We start from the raw sequence: 19625 nt of genomic DNA on the forward strand, positions 1-19625 counted from the left end.
GGACATGTTCTGAGGCATCAAGGGATCACCAATTTAGTATTGGAGGGCAGCGTGGAGGGTAAAAATCGTAGAGGGAGACCAAGAGATGAATACACTAAGCAGATTCAGAAGGATGTAGGTTGCAGTAGGTACTGGGAGATGAAAAAGCTTGCACAGGATAGAGTAGCATGGAGAGCTGCATCAAACCAGTCTCAGGACTGAAGACCACAACAACAACAACAGGTGACCATGTCATGCGAGCGTTAGGTAACACCTTCTTACATGCGTTACTGAATACAATGATAAGATAAAATTTTCACTGAGAAAAAACTGCCTGAACTTTATTATGGAATTTAGACAATAGTAGGGGAGACCAGAGCACATTTACACGGATTTCTTTTCGGAATTTTTTGGATTTTATTGTTGAGATTTATCGTGTTTAGTCTTATAACATGGTTATTAAAGTATAACTTGATATGTATATACTCCTAACCCAACACTACATTTAAGAGTGAAAATAATTTTGCATAGGTCAAGTCGAGTGCATAAAAGTGCCCCGGCTATGGGGCAGGTTTACTCACCTGTGGTGGCGAGTTTACGCATATCATAGAACAGATTAATAAGAAAACAAAATACACTATTAAATTTTTCAAAACACGTTTTAGTGGCAGTAAACGAAATTACAAGCTTGCTTACACCGTTTAACATGGCAAAATACAAACATTTTACTGGCAGTAAACAAGTTTTTTTGCCGAAGTTCCATCTGTTAGCATAAAATGGCCTACATAAAAGTGTGACTGTTTATTGAAGCCTTATTCATCAACATTTTCCGAGTTGCAATTTATGCACACGAAAAATTATATGTTTCCCGCGGCACACTCGTCAAGAGCCCACATTTAGCATTTAAGGCACTGGACCCATTCTTAATTTTTTTTTTGTTGTTGTATCGTTTCAATCAGTAAATACAAAGGCAGTTTTCATTCTCTTCATCAGACTGCTGCATGTTATAAGGGAAAGGAAGAAAAACTGAATGGGACTGGAGTACATGGCACTGTGGAAGGACTAGTGTCTAAGAGGAGACTGGGAGGAAGGTGGAGGTACAAGATGACAGACGATATAACAGGAAACAGAAATTAAGCGTAACTGAAGAGGATCGCAGAAGACAGGAGAGCATGGAGAGTTACCATGTGAAAAACTGCCTTTGGGCAGAATGCTAGTGATGACATCAGACGTAGACCTATCCACTTTTTTTTCCTGTTCTTACTTTCATCAATTTCTCCCCCTTATCAGTGCCTGCTCTCATAGAATTCGTTGAGAATTGCCTGAGATACGTTAGGTTCAAACAGCTTTTTAGCACTTTCTACCTTTTATTCTCTTGTGCCTTCATTGTTTTTGGATTAGGTTTCCAATTGCTGGGGTATAAGTCAGGAACACAATGCAAAATAGTACGTAAGCGTGCAGCAACAGAACTGTGTAAACGTACCATATCGCCATATATGAATTAATTTAGAAAATACAGTAGTAACTTACAGGCTTTCAAATTACTCAAATGTACCTTCTGAAGTAGAATAATCTCTTGCAACGGAACATACACAGGGTGTCTCAAAAGAAGGTTTATATTAAATCTGTCAGAATAAAACAGAGGTTGAAGTCTATCGACAAAATTTTTTATTTATTGTTGAAATATACAGTTTAGGGATTTCCTTCTTAAAAATAATGGCATTTAAATGCAATTCAGCACACATGTGGCACTCATTTAAACGACGAGCAAAATTTTGCATGACTGCTTGGCATACAGACACTGAGATGGCTGCCATTTCGTTACGGATATTTTCTTTCAGTTGCCCCAGATAAGTCGGATTATTTACATACACTTTATATTTGACATATCCCCATAAGAAAAAATCCATGGGACTCAAATCTGGACTGCATGGAGGACAATTTATGTCACCCTCCAGGAGATCAATGCGTCAGGGAAAGGTTCACGATTTGGCAGTATAGACGCCTTGGACATATGTGCTGTCGCTCTGTCTTGCTGCAACCATGTTCTATGGTTATAACTAGGTAAGTTTTCTAATTCAGGCACCAAAAAGTCATTTAACATCGTCACATAACGTTCCGAACCTACTGTAGCTTCACAACCGCTCTCGTCCTCGAGCCAACTTAGCAACTCTGGCGAATGAAAGGGTTTCTCATGCTTCAGTTTAGGGTTCTTTGCACTCCAGTAGCGGTAATTTGGTTTCTTGACGCAACCATTCACATGAAAATGAGCTCGTTAGAAAAAGAATGTTGTTAAAAGAAGTGCACACAGTCACATCATTAACAAACTACAGTCTATATCTGGCATCCTGAGGCTTCAATTCTTGCACCATTTGGATTTTGTAAGGGCACACTTTAAGGTATTTTTATAGAATTCGGTGCAGTGATGATATACGCACATTTAAAGTACTTGCGCACTTAAGAATGGAGAGGTTGGGATCGTCACGAATTTCCACCTTCCATGGATTCGCCTGTTCTTGATGACCTTGATCGCCCGGATTTCGTTGTGGCCAACGTTGAACCGGCCTCCTCAAACGTTTTGATCTATTCCCACGTAAAGGGAACACTTGTAGTATCACTTACATCATGCGATCCACGATCACTTCAATATTTCCTCCGTGCATTTGTTACCGAATCACCGTTTTTATAAAATTTTCGCACACAACGCGATTCGTTCCCGAGAGGCGCTTCATATCGACTGAATTCCTAAAGGCCAAGCAAGCGATGAACGTACGCCCACTTTTCTCCGATTTGTTGCACATGCGCAGGGAGCTCTTCAAGTACAAACTTTCTTTTGAGACAAACTGTGTTTTTCTATTGTCGATTCTAAAAGGTATGCTCCCTAGGAGCTCCGTTGTTTGAGTATGAAAATTTACTCACCGTACTCAAAAACTGAAATACGTTCTCCGCGCTGTTAGGTACACTCGAGTGGTAGCGTGAAGCTTGTGAGAGTCCTCAGTAATGACAGTACTAATCGTCCATTATCGGAACTCTAGCAAGATTGCTTCTCGAGAAAAGTGCAATTTGTAACAGGAAACGATCAAGAGTCTTAACACCTACAGTGCTGTTCCCCCTAGGTTATATGGCCTTTCGAAGGTACACAAGGAAGGGGTTCCCTTCTTTCCTACAGCGAGCAATATCGGCGCTCCGACATATCGTGTAGCCAAGCATCTTGCTTCTCTGTTAAGTCCACAAGCTGGTCGGTGTGAACATCATATTACAAACTCAGCTGATTTCTTGCGTGGTTTGGAGGGAATGCGTTTGAATGACTCTGATATTTTAGTAAGTTTTGATATGGTCTCTCTCTTCACTCGTGTTCCTCTGTCTGATTCATTGCGGTTAATTGAGTTTAGGTTTGGTATTGAATTAACTAATCTCTTTCGGCATATGTTGACATCCACTTATTTTTTATGTAATGACCAGTATTACGAGCAGACAAATGGAGTTGCGATGGGTAGTCAGTTGTTTCCTGTGATTGCAAATTTGTTTATGGAAGACTTCGAGGAACGTGCATTGGAGTCACCATAACTTTACACCGCTCCATTTGCACCTTCAACACAACAGGCTATGCTATCGGTATACTACGCCTTCCACATCGCTGGCAACGGGCTCTACACAACGCTGGTGAATACTTTGAAGGACAGTAACACGTGCAAATATGTAACTCTTTTGTATCGGTTGCCACTATTTAAGTTCCAATCCTCGTATATTGATCAGACTATCAGGACCGTAGCGGACCGATGTACTGAGCATAAACGCCACACACGATTACAGAAGCCAAGTACACCTGCTTTTGCCGAACATTGTTTGGATACTGGTCAGCCTATGTTACACAAGCATACCGAGATAGTGACATGCTCTTCCAGCTACTGGGAAAGTGTTATTAAGGAGGCCCTTGAGATTAAATTAGCTAACAACCTTGTGAATATGGATGGAGGTTTTTGCTTAACTCTGATTGGAATCCTGCTCTCTCCCTTGTCAAAAAATAGAGGGACAGAGTCAATGTTACCTAACTTGCTAGTCCGTAGTCTTTCACTATCGATACCACTGATTCGGTCATCTTTGGTGACACTAGTGTTCAGTGTGTGTGTGTGTGTGTGTGTTATCTTTCCTGAATTTCTCCAAGAACCGACGTTTTAAATTTGTCTGTACATCGCCTATCCGTTACATCTTTTGTACGTAATCCTGTTTGTTTAAAACAACGGTGGCATTGCCCTTGTCTGCAGGTAAAAGAACAATATCAGGATCCACTCTGAGAGGGCGTAAAGCAGCTCTCTCGGCTGCTGTTACATTACTCTTGGATGGACGAGCCCTAGTCAACACACAGTATGCATCCCTCCTCCCCTCGTCTACAGCGTCAGGAGGTAGTTTGCCAACTGCCTGTTCAATTGAAGTAATAAAATCAACTACCGGTAAACTCTTCGGTGTGGGTGCAAAATTTGAACCCTTACCTAGCACCATTGTTTAAACGAACGTGATTAGGTATAAAACTTAAACGTTTACTATCTGACTCAGCGTACCGCAGAATCGATGCTGACCCCACGAAATGTGTTGGGAGAAAGACCAACACCCTCCTGTAGAAAAGTGGTTTGTCGCAGGACACTATCAAGAGTATTAATACCTATAGTACTGTTCCCCATAGGTTACATGGCCTTCCGAAGGTACACAAGGAAGGGGTTCCTTTCCGTCCTATAGTGAGCAAATCGTTACTCCGACATATCACGTAAAAAATGGTTCAAATGGTTCTGAGCACTATGGGACTTAACTTTTGAGGTCATCAGTCCCTATAACTTAGAACTACTTAAACCTAACTAACCTAAGGACAACACACACATCCATGCCCGAGGCAGGATTCGAACCTGCGACCGTAGCGGCCGCGCGGTTCCAGGCAGTAGCGCCTAGAACCGTTCGGCCACTCCAGCCGGCCATATTACGTAGCCAAGCACCTTGCTTCTCTGTTGAGTCCACAAGGTGGTCGGTGTGAACATCATATCAGAAACTCAGCTGATTGCTTGCGTCGTTTGGAGGGAATGCGGCTGAATGACTCTGACTTATATTTTAGTAAGTTCTGATGTGGTCTCTCTCTTCACTCGTGTTCCTCTGTCCGATTCGTTGCGGTTAATTGAGATTAGGTTTGGTATTGAATTAACTAATCTCTTTTGGTATGTGCTGACATCCACTTACTTTTTATTCAACGACCAGTGTTACGAGCAGAGATGGAGTTGCGATGAGTAGCCCGTTGTTTGCTGTGATTGAAAATTTGTTTATGGAATGGGTCATTGGGACATACAGTTTACCGGAAACGCACTCTCACTGACTTGTATTTACGGGCTGATAGTTGTCACAATTCGGCTCAGTGTGAAGGGGTACTTCGTACCTTGGTACACAGAGCACATCTCATTTCCGACACTGAGACTTTGCCAGCTGAGCTGTCCCATCTTGAAGTTATATTTCGTCAAAATGGGTATAGTGAAAGACAGACTGAACGTGCGTTGCCTATCGACCAACTGTGCATAGGGTGTTGATGATAATACTGAGTCGACACATAAGGCTACTGGCTTTTTGCTTTACGTAGGAAGCACTTCCAACAAGATCGGTATATGATGTGAAATGTATTTTCCGACCTCCTTCTAAAATCAGAGTGCTCTTGGGTTCTGTTAACGATGATCTTGGTTTACGTAAGGCGGGTGTATATCGTATTCCTTGTAGCTGTGGTATGGCATACATTGGTCAGATTATCAGGACCGTGGTGGACCGTTGGACTGAGCATAAACGTCACACACGATTACAGCAGCACAGTAGATCTACTTTAGTCGAACATTGTTTGGATACTGGTCAGCTTATGTTACACAACAATACCGAGATATTGGCCTGCACGTCCAGCTATTAAGACAGTGTTATTAAGGAGGCTATTGAGATCAAACTCGCGAGCAACCTTGTAAACACAGATGGAGGTTTTTGCTTAACTCTAATTGGATTCCTGCTCTCTCCCTTGTCAAAACACAGAGGGACAGATCATGTTACCTAACTTGCTACTTCGTAGTTTTTCACTATCGATACCTCAGACTTTGGTCTTCTTTGGTGGCACTAATGTTCAGTGTGTGTGTGTGTGTGTGTGTGTGTGTGTGTGTGTGTGTGTGTTTTATCTTTCCTGAATTTCTCCAAAAACCGAGGTTTTAAATTTGTCTGCACGCCGCCTGTCCGTTGCAGTTTGGGCCTTGAAAATGGCGGTGTGTACTCTAGCCGAATTATCGGCGGTCGCTGTAAACATTACTTGGCTGAATTCCCGCAAGTTGTTTGAAAGTTGTATACGCCAGGAGAAACTCAGGTCTCAATTTACAGGATGTGCATTATAGTGACGTACTACGTTATGCACGTCAAATTGTGCGCGACAAAGATTACAGTGATTTCGAGGGAAGCAGTGGATGGTTGCGCGACTTCAAGCAGTGCTATAAAAATGGAAGACGTAGGATAACGAAATTTCAAACAAAGATGCAGAGCAAACTGCGAAATTGGCCCGAAAATATGTGGATGAGTTAAACAAACTCATCCCATCGTTCAGTAAGGAGTTTGTTCTCAACTACGACCATTTGGGATTTGAAGAGGACGTGCATACTAAAGGAACCCCGGAAATTAGAAGTACCAAGAGTTGTATCAAGATCAGCTAACATTATTGCTATAATGCATTCGTATACAATCATGCCGACTGTTAATCTGGAGCCGGCCGGAGTGGCCGTGCAGTTCTAGGCGCTACAGTCGGGAGCCGAGCGACCGTTACGGTCACAGGTTCGAATCCTGCCTCGGGAATGGACGTGTGTGATGTCCTTAGGTTAGTTAGGTTTAATTAGTTCTAAGTTCTAGGCGACTGATAACCTCAGAAGTTAAGCCACATAGTGCTCAGAGCCATTTGTTAATCTGGAAAGTAATTTATAGTGCTCCGAGAAGTTGGAGATGCTTTGCCCCGTACGACTCTTTCTCGTGTGCGTGATGTTGCAAGGGGAGTGGTGAATATTTACGTCGCAGCAAGCAAGAGTGGGAGATTGAGCGTGAGACAACTACTGCTCTGGTATGAGTCCTGCTTTTGGCCAATAACTGGTCAAAATAATTTGTTTTTGTTTGATTCCTAGTGTACATATAAAAATCATAATGTCTTTTTACAAAAAATCAAAATTTTGTAAAAGTGATTAATTGCGACTTCTTGTAATATCTTTCTTCTTGTTTATCGCTGTGTATGTAGTTGTTGGAGGAAATGCGTTGTGAGTCCTTGAACTGTGAAGTAGTGTGTTGACAATGGAGAAAATATTTTGTTAACAATGGTAGTTTGTAGACTGAATTAATGAAGCTGTGCATATTTTAAAAACGTTTTAGCATTTTAATAGTAAAAGTAAGAGAACCCGAACCTATTACAGTCCCACAGCGTAATTTTAATTTATCCGAGCGAGGACTATAAAGAAATCTATCGTGAAAAGCTTCGTCAGAAGTTAAATAGCAGTGAACTTCGTTATGTTTTCATGTTATTGCTACGTGAATACTAACATTTTCCCCCGTGTCTTCATTAATATTCGAAACTAGAGACAATGATATGGAACTGTGTGCACGTATGCACGTGGCTCTTCGTAACATTACTTTTAGTTACTTGCTCAATAAATGAAAATTTCAGACATTTCAAAAGGAAGAGTATGTTAAGGTGTGCATACAAAACACTGCCTGCAAAATGTTTTCAGAATGAGCCACGCCGCCTTGGCTGTATGTGAGCTGTACATCTCTGCCTTCATCTTTGTGAAGATGGTGTAGAAGTGTGGGTGAAAGAGCGAGGTGCCGCGCCGCCGCGGGCTGGTGCTCACCTCATGCTGCAGGTCTGGAACACCGGCCCGACTCCGCTATCGCTGTTGTAGACGCCACCGCCTGCGGCACACAGAGCAGTGCAACAGAGTTGTATCAAGATCAGCTAACATCACTGCCTTAACGCATTCGTATACAATTATGCCGCCTGTTAACGTGGATGGTAAATTGCCTGGGAAGTTATTTATTGTGCTGCGAGAAGTTGGTGGTGCTCTGCCCGCTACGATTGTTTCTCGTGTGCGTGATCTTGCAAGGGCAGTTGTGAATATTTAAGTCACAACAAGCAACAGTGGGAAATTGGGTGTAAGACAACTACAGCTACGGTATTAGCCATGCTGTTGGCCAATACCTGGTCAAAATAACTTACTTTTGCTTGATTCTTGGTGTGCGTGTAAAAATCGTACTCCTTTAGAGCAAACTACCCCTCCTGAAAAGCGTGTGACATTTCAATTCATACCACCCTGAATCACTGGAAAAATCCAGCCACTAGTTATTTGTACCTATAGAAAATATTATCGCACTATCTGCAGGTACCCCTTAAAGGATAGCCAGTTTCACTATAAGCTCCACGACACACTGTTTCACATTTGGTTGCATACCATCACATTCCATCAGTTCTCACCACATCGTTACACCTGTATGATTCTATATGGATTCTTTAAGAGTGGATACTTAGCTGAAGTCCTGCACGGTTTGTAAGTACCAAGCAGTTCGCCTTCGATCTTGATGGTACGAACCTCTGTGATCACCGTGGCGCTCCATGTTTCATTCGGTATTCATGGTGCAAGTAAATGGTTTCTTTTGAACGTTTCTTGGATGTCGACGGTGTCCATTTTGTGAAGTGCAATACATACTCGTACTTCCCATAGATGGTTGATGTCTGCAACTCCTGGACACTCATTTTCTGTCACCCTCCTGAAGAAAATGGTGATTCATTAGCAGCAAATATCTTTCCTGTCATAATTATTAACACAGTACTTTCAAATGAGCCTTACTAAAGATTGAACTTGTGACCTCGCACTCAAGGGGTTCCTTATGAGTATGCCACAAGGGAGAGCATTGATGGGAGGGCTCAGCTCCAGGAAGCAGCTTATACGCCGGTTGCACAGGCGTCAGAGGCGGACCGCGGAACATCACGTAACTCGAATAGCGTCTGCGAAAAATTGAAAGAAAATGAGAGAGGAAAACAAGGTGCTGGTGGTTTTGTAAACTCACGGTGCAAGGTCCACGCCACCTGGCACCGCTATTAGGAAAAGTGGGCGTGACTTGTAAGAATTACCCACCGACTGTTCCCTAGCGCAAGCTAATGGCGCTCATCCTCTACGGTTGGCAGGACGTGACCAAGTAGTGCCGAATACAGTGGTGGAGTGCAGTGCTTGGGGCCCCTAGTGTCAAGCTGTCGGGACTGTAGTGTATCCCTTGGCCCAACAGCCAAAATTGATGGCCTTTTTACTGGCCTGACGGTTCCCAGGCAGCAGTCTGCGACGACAGAAAAGTGGGAGTAGAGTTTAGCGGGGTGACTAGCTGTTCTGGCAATATCTTTAATTGGCCAATATTTAAACTATAAATTTTCTAAAAGAGAGATTGGCAGCTGTTCCTTCGCACTCCGTTTTAGAAACGAAGAGCTACAGGAAGAAAATAAATTTATGGCAAAATTTGACTAAAAGAAAGGATCTGTTGCTAAGACACCTCGTGAGGCATCAGTGAATCGCCAGTTTGGTTAATGGAGGGACGTGTTGGTAATAATGATGGAGATAGAGCAAGGCTTGACTGCAATAACTAGGATGAAGTGGATGCAGGTCGCAGTAATTACTCTTACGGAAAAAAATATCGCAATACCAAAAAATAATTAATGTAGATAATGAAATTTTGGGAATACATTTGTCTAGGTAACGTATTTAAGTGATTAACGTATATATATACTACTGGCCATTAAAATTGCTACACCACGAAGATGACGTGCTACAGACGTGAAATTTAATCGACAGGAAGAAGATGCTGTCATATACAAATGATTAGCTTTTCAGAGCATTCATACAAGATTGGTGGCGGTGGTGACACCTACAACGTGCTGACATGAGGGAAGTTTCCAACCGATTTCTCATACACAAACATCAGTTGACCGGCGTTGCCTGGTGAAACGTTGTTGTGATGCCTCGTGTAAGGAGGAGAAATGCGAACCATCACGTTTCCGACTTTTACAAAGGTCGGATTGTAGCCTGTCGCGATTGCGGTTTATCGTATCGCGACATTGCTGATCGCGTTGGTCGAGATCCAATGACTGTTAGCAGAATATGGAATCGATGGGTTCAGGAGGGTAATACGGAATGCCGTGCTGGATCTCAACGGTCTCGTATCATTAGCAGTCGAGATGACAGGCATCTTATCCGCATGGCTGTAACGGATCGTGCAGCCACGTCTCGATCCCTGAGTCAACAGATGGGGACGTTTGCGAGACAACAACCATCTGCACGAATAGTTCGACGACGTTTGCATCACAGACAGGAGCGCCTGCGATGGTGTACTCAACGACAAACCTGGGTGCACGAATGGCAAAACGTCATTTTTCCGGATGAATCCAGGTTCTGTTTACAGCATCATGATGGTCGCACCCGTGTTTGGCGACATCGCGGTGAATGCACGTTGGAAGGGTGTATTCGCCATCGCCATACTGGCGTATTACCGGGCGTGATGGTATAGGGTGCCATTGGTTATACGTCTCAGTCACCTCTTGTTCGCATTGACGGCACTTTGAACAGTGGACGTTACATTTCAGATGTGTTACGACCCGTGGCTCTACCCCTCATTCGAACCCTGCCAAACCCTACATTTCTGCAGGATAATGCACGACCGCATGTTGCAGGTACTGTACGGGCCTTTCTGGATACAGAAAATGTTCGACTGCTGCCCTGGTCAGCACATTCTCCAGGTCTCTCACCAACTGAAAACGTCTGGTCAATGGTGCCTGAGCAACTGGCTCGTCACAATACGCCAGTCACTACTCTTGATGAACTGCGGTATCGTGTTGAAGCTGCATGGGCAGCTGTACCTGTACACGTCATCCAAGCTCTGTTTGACTCAATGCCCAGGCGTATCAAGATCGTTATGACGGCCAGAGGTGGTTGTTCTGGGTACTAATTTCTCAGGATCTTTGCACCCAAACTGCGTGAAAATGTAATCACATGTCAGTTCTACTGTAATATATTTGTCCAATGAATACCCGTTTATCATCTGCATATCTTCGTGGTGTAGCAATTTTAATGGCCAGTATATATATATATATATATATATATATATATATATATATATATATATATATATTGGAAAACTTCCCCTGGAATGCCGCCACGAATGACAGCACAATCTATAATAACCAGACTGATGTAAAATTTTCCAGTTAGGGTGCGAGGGACGAGAGAGCTCCTGCTGTCATACCAGGTCATAACTCAGGTGTAGGTCCGCTGCCAGTTGATGTGTGGCTGGTGTGTTGGCATTACGTGACTCTTTATTTTTACAACGGTTGCCTGATCACATACCATTTGCTGCTCTTCAGTAACACGTTGTTGCACTATGCTTAACAAAATATGCCGAAAATATTTTCTCCTAACAGTATCCCAGGTGACCCATTCTCCGTGTCCCTTTGGGTCTCTACGTTTATGGTCCTTAACAGGACCCTGGACCATCGAGTGTGGTCTGTCCTAGCTGACACTGTTGACCAACAACGTGCAGAGGTTCTTCTTGCAAGTAGAATAGCGATTGGAGAGGGACGTCTTATCTGGCAAGACGTATGTTTTTCTTGTCTGTGGTCTGTCTTTGTACAGACAAACGAAACTTTATTAAGGGCTGATGTACACAACGTTTTAATTGTTATGGGGGGGGGGGGTGGATTGTCTGGAAATGGTATGTGCCAGAAATTATCTTTTGTTTAATAGCAATATCAGGATTTATCGATAATTGCCTTGTGCTTAGAAATTAAGGCCTTAGATCACATTAATAAAATAAAAAAATACAAATAATGAATGATCACAATGCGGCTGGGAATGTAGCACAGTCCCAAAATGACAATAACAGCTTTCCAAAAATTTTCTTTAAATGCAAGTAAAATAGTACTGCAGTAACCTCAGCAGTGACTTATCACACTAAATACTAATCAGTAGTCTACGTTAAAGTAAACTGCGGAGTACCAGACAGCCGCAGAATGACCAAAATAACGCTTAACAAAATTTTCCTTAAGGCACTTTAAACAAGACTCCAGCAACCACAGTAGCGATTTGTCAGCTTAAATGCTAATGATTTCACACCGTTAAATTATATTGTGGAATACCACACAGCTGCTAAATGACGAAAATACCACGTAATAAAATTTTCTTTACGGCAGGCTACATAGTACTTCAGGAACGTCAGCAGTGACTTATCAGCTTAAATACTAATGAGTAGTTACCGTCAGACTAAACTGTGCAATACAACATAGAAGCAAAATGACACTAATAAATTTTAATAAAAATTTTCTTAAGGCAGGTTAAATAGTAGTTCGACAACCTCAGTAGCGATTTATAATGAGTCACCGTTTAATTACCAATAACAGACACAGCGCGAAAAGGCAATAATAAAAATTATTTTAAGGAATATTTGTTTAAGTGAGTTTTCATTAGTTGCGAAAATCAGCTGACTTCAGGAGTAATTTATCGTGTTACATACTGCTGAGTAAACAACTAAACAGCTAAATACGACGCGCCACCAAAATGCCAGTAACAGATTTTCAAATTTTTTTTTAAAATCATGAAATCCTTAGAAAAAACCTTAGGGCATTCAATACATATGGCCAAATGTTCACAAGATCTCCTTAGTATAAAAATTAAGATGAGCAAATAGCTCCTTGCGGGTTTGCGTACTCTCATTACGCCTGGACGAAGGGGACTTCCATGGCGACTCAACCAGTCAATCGCAAAACAAGTGCAATGCTAAGTTAGTTTAACACTGGCCTCTACTACAATAGGTAAACCACCATTAGGTACACTGATCAGCCAAAACATTGTGACCATTGCCCACCGCGACGTTGGATGCCGCCTGGTGGCGTTGCGAACACATAACGTGGTAACAAAAGTATGTAAGCGGAGCAGACACTGACGGGGGATCACCCTAGCGAGGATATGGGGTGCAAATGGGGGAATCCATTTACATAAGAGACTTTGCCAAAGGACAGATTATTATTACGCAGAACCTGTGAACGGGTATCTCGAAAATGGGGAAGCTGGTCGAATGTTCACGTGCTACTGCCGTGAGCATCTACGGAAGGAGGTAGAAGGACAGTGAAACCACCACTAGGCACTAAATGGTTGGATGTCCACGACTCTTCATAGAACGTGTGGTTCGGAGGCTTGTCTGGTGTACCGAGCGAGGTGGCGCAGTTGCTAGCACACTGGACTCGCATTCGGGAGGACGACGGTTCAATGCCGCGTCCGGCCATCCTGATTTAGGTTTTCCGTGATTTCCCTAATTCGCTCCAGGCAAATTCCGGGATGGTTCCTTTGAAAGGGCACGGCCGGCTTCCTTCCCTAATCCGATGAGACCAATGACCTCGCTGTCTGGTCTCCTCCCCCAAACAATCCAATCCTCCAATCCAAAATCCTCCGCTTGTCTGCTCTGTAAAGAAGGATAGATGGTGATATGTGGCATCTCTGCAGAAAGAGCACAATACTGATGCACGTACAAGTGTTTTAGAGCTCACCGTTCGTCGTACATTATTGAATACGGAACCCCGCAGCAGACCACCCCTACGCGTTCGCACGTTGACCCAACGACCTAGTCAGTTACGACTGCAGTGGGCACAGGGCCATCGGGATTCGTCCGTCTATCAATGGAAACGTGTCGGCTCTTCGGGCGAATCATGTTTTTGCTACACTAGGTCCATGGTCGTCTCCACAAACGCCGCCTTCGAGATGAACGGCGTTTCGAAACGTTCAGCGCACCACGGGTGCAAGCTGGTGGGAGCAGTATTTTGCTATGCGAGACATTCTCCTGAGCTTGCATGGGACCTGTGGTAGTAATCAAAGAAGCACTGACAGCTGCGAACCACCTGCATCCCTTCATGCTTGAGCCGGCCGAAGCGGCCGAGCGGTTCTAGGCGCTGCAGTCTTGAACCGCGAGACCGCTACGGTCGCAGGTTCGAATCCTGCCTCGGGCATGGATGTGTGTGATGTCCTTAGGTTAGTTAGATTTAACTAGTTCTAAGTTCTAGGGGACTAATGACCTCAGAAGTTGAGTCCCATAGTGCTCAGAGCCATTTGAACCATTTTTTGAACCTTCATGCTTGATGTCTCCTCCGACAGCGACGTTATCTTTCAGCAGTATAGATGTCTGTATCTGGGAGCCAGAATCGTGTTACAGTGGTTTGAGGAACATTATAGTGAACTCACGTTAATGTCTCAGCGACCAAATTAGCCCGATGCAAATCTTATGGAAACCCTCTTGGTCGCAATCAGGCGCCATCACCGCGTACGCAGTTCAGCGGCCCGTTATTTACTCGAATTACGTGACCTGTGCGTATATATCTATTGCTGCTGTGTCGTCCGAACAAGACACGGCCGGGGCAAAAGCACCAAAGGCCCAAAGATGCCAGATTGGGCCAGTGCCACATTTGCGCGAGTTCCACCATCGCCACGAGCGGCGCTGAGGATGAAGATATCGACTTCGCCTCGGCCAACTGCCAGCCGAGTACAATCCGCAATTGATCGGGCGACAAGGGACAGAAGCCTACTCGGAAGATATAAGAGCAGTTCTCACCCACTTGGTTATAGATCATCGTCCAGAGCTGACTTCTACAGGGAACGTCGTTTAGTGAACTCTTAGAAGTGAACAGACAGTTGTTGTAAATTGCATTTGCTATGTACTGTGAAGTTTACCTACGACTATTTGCACTTAGCCATTGAGGGCCTTTTTTGTGTAATATTATATGCAGTGTTGAAGACTTCATTATCCAACAAGTCACAAAGATAAGTAAATCTTTTTAACTCATTTGTGTGACTTTGTTACTAATCTGTTGGAGGATTGTAGAACCTTCGTTCTCCTATTCTGTTACCTGACGCTGGGGCATAGCAGTGTAATAATGTCAGGGAGAAATTATCTTAGCGGTGTACTGCACCAGAAAAATGGTTCAAATGGCTCTGAGCACTATGGGACTTAACTTCTGAGGTCATCAGTCCCCTAGAACTAAGAACTATTTAAACCTAACTAACCTAAGGACATCACACACATCCATGCCCGAGGTTTGGATTCGAACCTGCGACCGTAGCGGTCGCGCAGCTCAAGACTGTAGCGCCTAGAACCGCTTGGCCACTCCGGCCAGCGTACTGCACCAGAAGCTGTTTCACTAACTCACAGCCTCGGCCTACCGTAGCAACACTGCAACTCGGCCTCCGCAGCAGTAGCGACGAGGCCTTTAAAAACCTATTGACAAGGGTTTACAAAAAATACCACATGCCTCCACAAACCTACCATCAAACTGTCGGACCCCTGATATCCAGAATCAGAGCAAGCTAATAAGAAGGTGGTCATAATGTTTTGGCTCACCTGCGTACAAGGTAAATATTCTGTCTGAAACAGCACTATAACTGAAACTTTTGGGGATCACATGGATGCAGCTAGTAAACGTTGAAGGAGAAACAGAATTAAATACTAAATTCTTTTCCAAAGTTGAAACTTATCCACTGACAAAAGACTGTGAACGTTCATCACTGCAGAACATTAAATTCAAAGTCAACAGTCACTTTGATCCAGACAAGAAGTGTTCGAACCTTGCGGCAACGGAGAAAATTTTCGCGTTCAGGGAACGCGTCAATTATTCAGTTTTTGCTCACCAAAAGGTTGCTCCCGGCGCCACAGTTTCCGTATGGGCAACGAAGGTCGGCCAATATAAATTAGCTTAGGGTCATCCTCGCTGAAGTTGAGATCCCTTCTGTTTTCTCAGCGGGTACCCTGACATTCCGTATACACACTCGCCGCGCGGCCCTAACTTCCTCGTTCACGCCGCACCACCAGCACAAGGAAAAAAGCCCAACTCCCTGTAGCGCCTCGTCCTAGCTCTCACACGGCGACCAACGTTTCAAAACCGCTCGCACTGCCCCCTTTCAGCAGACCAGAGAAATTCCCTGTAATTATCGATCCGCAAAGATAATCGAGCATTAATAGATCGAGGTACGAACTCGCACAGCTCGTTAATGTCAGTGGTCGCCTGATGCTCGATCATTGCACTCCAGGTGCGGGATCTGATTCTGCCGCCGACGTACCAGGACCAGGAGGGACACTATGCGTCTGACCTGGCGCTCGTCGTGCTGGCCGCGCCCGCCAACTTGTCGGTGGCCGTGCAGCCCGTCTGCATAGACTGGGAGCTGCGCCACATGGACCGGCAACTCGCCCCGGGCAGCATCGGACAGGTAAACAACAGTGGCCACGACCTGTATGGTTGTAAGTACATCTGGAGTAACTCAATCCACTGAAAGTTTCTTCTTCAAGAGGAGACATTCTGGAAAGAAATTCTTTCAAATTGCATTGAATACTTTAACTACTCGGTATTATTTAGCGGATGAACGTTTCTAAGCTCACCGGGCAACAAATTAGTCACCCCTAGAGATATCCTTTCAAGCATCATTTAATACCATGTAATTCCACTCCTGGACTCGATAACCGCCTGAATTCCGTTAGTTGTGCGGGGACTTCGCATCCTGGTTAGGTCAATGGCTGAAGATTTGGTCATACATTTCCGCCAAATTGTGGGGATTCTGATGTTGGCGTTTTAGCCCCCCTGTTATGACACGTCCCACCGATTTTCTATGGGGTTCAGTTGAGGTGCTTTTGCAGGCCAATCGAGACGTAACAGTTATTTTGCAAATAAAACCGCCATTTCTTGCTGCACTGTAATTTATCTATCCCAGATGCGTTTTTTTTTTTACTCAAAAGCATCTTCAGTGGGCTCTAAAACGATACAGTTTTGTTTTGGTATGCGTTACTTTTCGATTATCAAACAGTTCACGTCGCCTTTTTTTATGTAAATAAGTAATTACTTAAATAACCCGTTGCCAGCGATGAGGAAGTCGTAGAATACTCTTAGCAGTGCCAGTTGTGTTGACAATTCGAGCGGCGCGGTCTATTGCCCGACGAATTTGTAGCAGTTTTGAAGCGACTGCCGCAAAGTGTTTCCTTCAGTTTAGAAATCGAGTTGAACTCGCGAGGGCTCAAGTCAGGTGAGTGCAGTGGGTGGTATAGCACTTAGCAGCTCCGTCAGTCAAACAAATCAGTAACAGCTTGCACTGCACGTGCTTGAGCATTATCCTGCAAAATGATGGTCAGGTCCTGCAGAAAGTGTCATCACTTCTGTCTTTAAGCTGGTCGTAGGTTGTGTTCCAAAAAAATGAACAGCATAGAGACAGAAGTGATGACACTTTCTACAGGACCTGACCATCATTTTAAGGACAATGCTCAAGCACCTACAGTGCTCGATTTTTAAACTGAAGGAAACACTTCACGGCAGTCGCTTCAGAACTGCTACAAATTCGTCGGGCAATAGACCGCGCCGCTCGCACTGCTAAGAGTATTCTACGACTTCCTCATCGCTGGCAATGGGTTATACACAATGCTGGTGACTACTATGTTGTTGTTGTTGTTGTTGTGGTCTTCAGTCCTGAGACTGGTTTGATGCAGCTCTCCATGCTACTCTATCCTGTGCAAGCTTTTTCATCTCCCAGTACCTACTGCAACCTACATCCTTCTGAATCTGCTTAGTGTATTCATCTCTTGGTCTCCCTCTACGATTTTTACCCTCCACGCTGCCCTCCAATACTAAATTGGTGATCCCTTGATGCCTCAGAACATGTCCTACCAACCGATCCCTTCTTCTGGTCAAGTTGTGCCACAAACTTCTCTTTTCCCCAATCCTATTCAATACTTCCTCATTAGTTATGTGATCTACCCATCTAATCTTCAGCATTCTTCTGTAGCACCACATTTCGAAAGCTTCTATTCTCTTCTTGTCCAAACTATTTATCGTCCATGTTTCACTTCCATACATGGCTACACTCCATACAAATACTTTCAGAAATGACTTCCTGACACTTAAATCAATACTGGATGTTAACAAATTTCTCTTCTTCAGAAACGCTTTCCTTGCCATTGCCAGCCTACATTTTATATCCTCTCTACTTCGACCATCATCAGTTATTTTGCTCCCCAGATAGCAAAACTCCTTTACTACTTTAAGTGCCTCATTTCCTAATCTAATTCCCTCAGCATCACCCGACTTAATTAGACTACATTCCATTATCCTTGTTTTGCTTTTGTTGATGTTCATCTTATATCCTCCTTTCAAGACACTGTCCATTCCATTCAACTGCTCTTCCAAGTCCTTAACTATCTCTGACAGAATTACAATGTCATCGGCGAACCTCAAAGTTTTTATTTCTTCTCCATGAATTTTAATACCTACTCCGAATTTTTCTTTTGTTTCCTTCACTGCTTGCTCAATATACAGATTGAACAACATCGGGGAGAGGCTACAACCCTGTCTTACTCCCTTCCCAACCACTGCTTCCCTTTCATGTCCCTCGACTCTTATAACTGCCATCTGGTTTCTGTACAAATTGTAAATAGCCTTTCGCTCCCTGTATTTTACCCCTGCCACCTTTAGAATTTGAAAGAGAGTATTCCAGTCAACATTGTCAAAAGCTTTCTCTAAGTCTACAAATGCTAGAAACGTAGGTTTGCCTTTCCTGAATCTTTCTTCTAAGATAAGTCGTAAGGTCAGTATTGCCTCACGTGTTCCAGTGTTTCTACGGAATCCAAACTGATCTTCCCCGAGGTTGGCTTCTACTAGTTTTTCCATTCGTCTGTAAAGAATTCGTGTTAGTATTTTGCATCTGTGACTTATTAAGCTGATAGTTCGGTAATTTTCACATCTGTCAACACCTGCTTTCTTTGGGATTGGAATTATTATATTCTTCTTGAAGTCTGAGGGTATTTCACCTGTTTCATACATCTTGCTCACCAGATGGTAGAGTTTTGTCAGGACTGGCTCTCCCACGGCCGTCAGTAGTTCCAATGGAATGTTGTCTACTCCCGGGGCCTTGTTTTGACTCAGGTCTTTCAGTGCTCTGTCAAACTCTTCACGCAGTATCGTATCTCCCATTTCATCTTCATCTACATCCTCTTCCATTTCCATAATATTGTCCTCAAGTACATCGCCCTTGTATAGACCCTCTATATACTCCTTCCACCTTTCTGCTTTCCCTTCTTTGCTTAGAACTGGGTTTCCATCTGAGCTCTTGATATTCATACAAGTCGTTCTCTTATCTCCAAAGGTCTCTTTAATTTTCCTGTAGGCGGTATCTATCTTACCCCTAGTGAGATAGGCCTCTACATCCTTACATTTGTCCTCTAGCCATCCCTGCTTAGCCATTTTGCACTTCCTGTCGATCTCATTTTTGAGACGTTTGTATTCCTTTTTGCCTGTTTCACTTACTGCATTTTTATATTTTCTCCTTTCATCAATTAAATTCAATATTTCTTCTGTTACCCAAGGATTTCTACTAGCCCTCGTCTTTTTACCTACTTGATCCTCTGCTGCCTTCACTACTTCATCCCTCAAAGCTACCCATTCTTCTTCTACTGTATTTATTTCCCCCATTCCTGTCAATTGCTCCCTTATGCTCTCCCTGAATCTCTGTACAACCTCTGGTTCTTTTAGTTTATCCAGGTCCCATCTCCTTAAATTCCCA

The 19625-nt window shown here is 43.6% G+C and overlaps 1 protein-coding gene across 1 annotated transcript in view; it reads left to right on the forward strand.

Annotated features, from left to right (window-relative positions):
- The first annotated feature begins 7743 nt into the window (after window positions 1-7743).
- LOC124775867 (limulus clotting factor C-like) overlaps window positions 7744-19625 on the forward strand; it is a 55669-nt gene continuing 43787 nt past the window's right edge. Inside the window, exons 1-2 of the mRNA XM_047250701.1 lie at window positions 7744-7764; window positions 16116-16292. Coding sequence (XP_047106657.1) covers window positions 7744-7764; window positions 16116-16292 — 198 coding nt within the window. The remainder of the gene's footprint in view (window positions 7765-16115; window positions 16293-19625) is intronic.

This window comes from Schistocerca piceifrons, chromosome 2 (assembly GCF_021461385.2).
Source record: "Schistocerca piceifrons isolate TAMUIC-IGC-003096 chromosome 2, iqSchPice1.1, whole genome shotgun sequence".
In the NCBI taxonomy this organism is placed as follows: Eukaryota; Metazoa; Arthropoda; class Insecta; order Orthoptera; family Acrididae; genus Schistocerca; species Schistocerca piceifrons.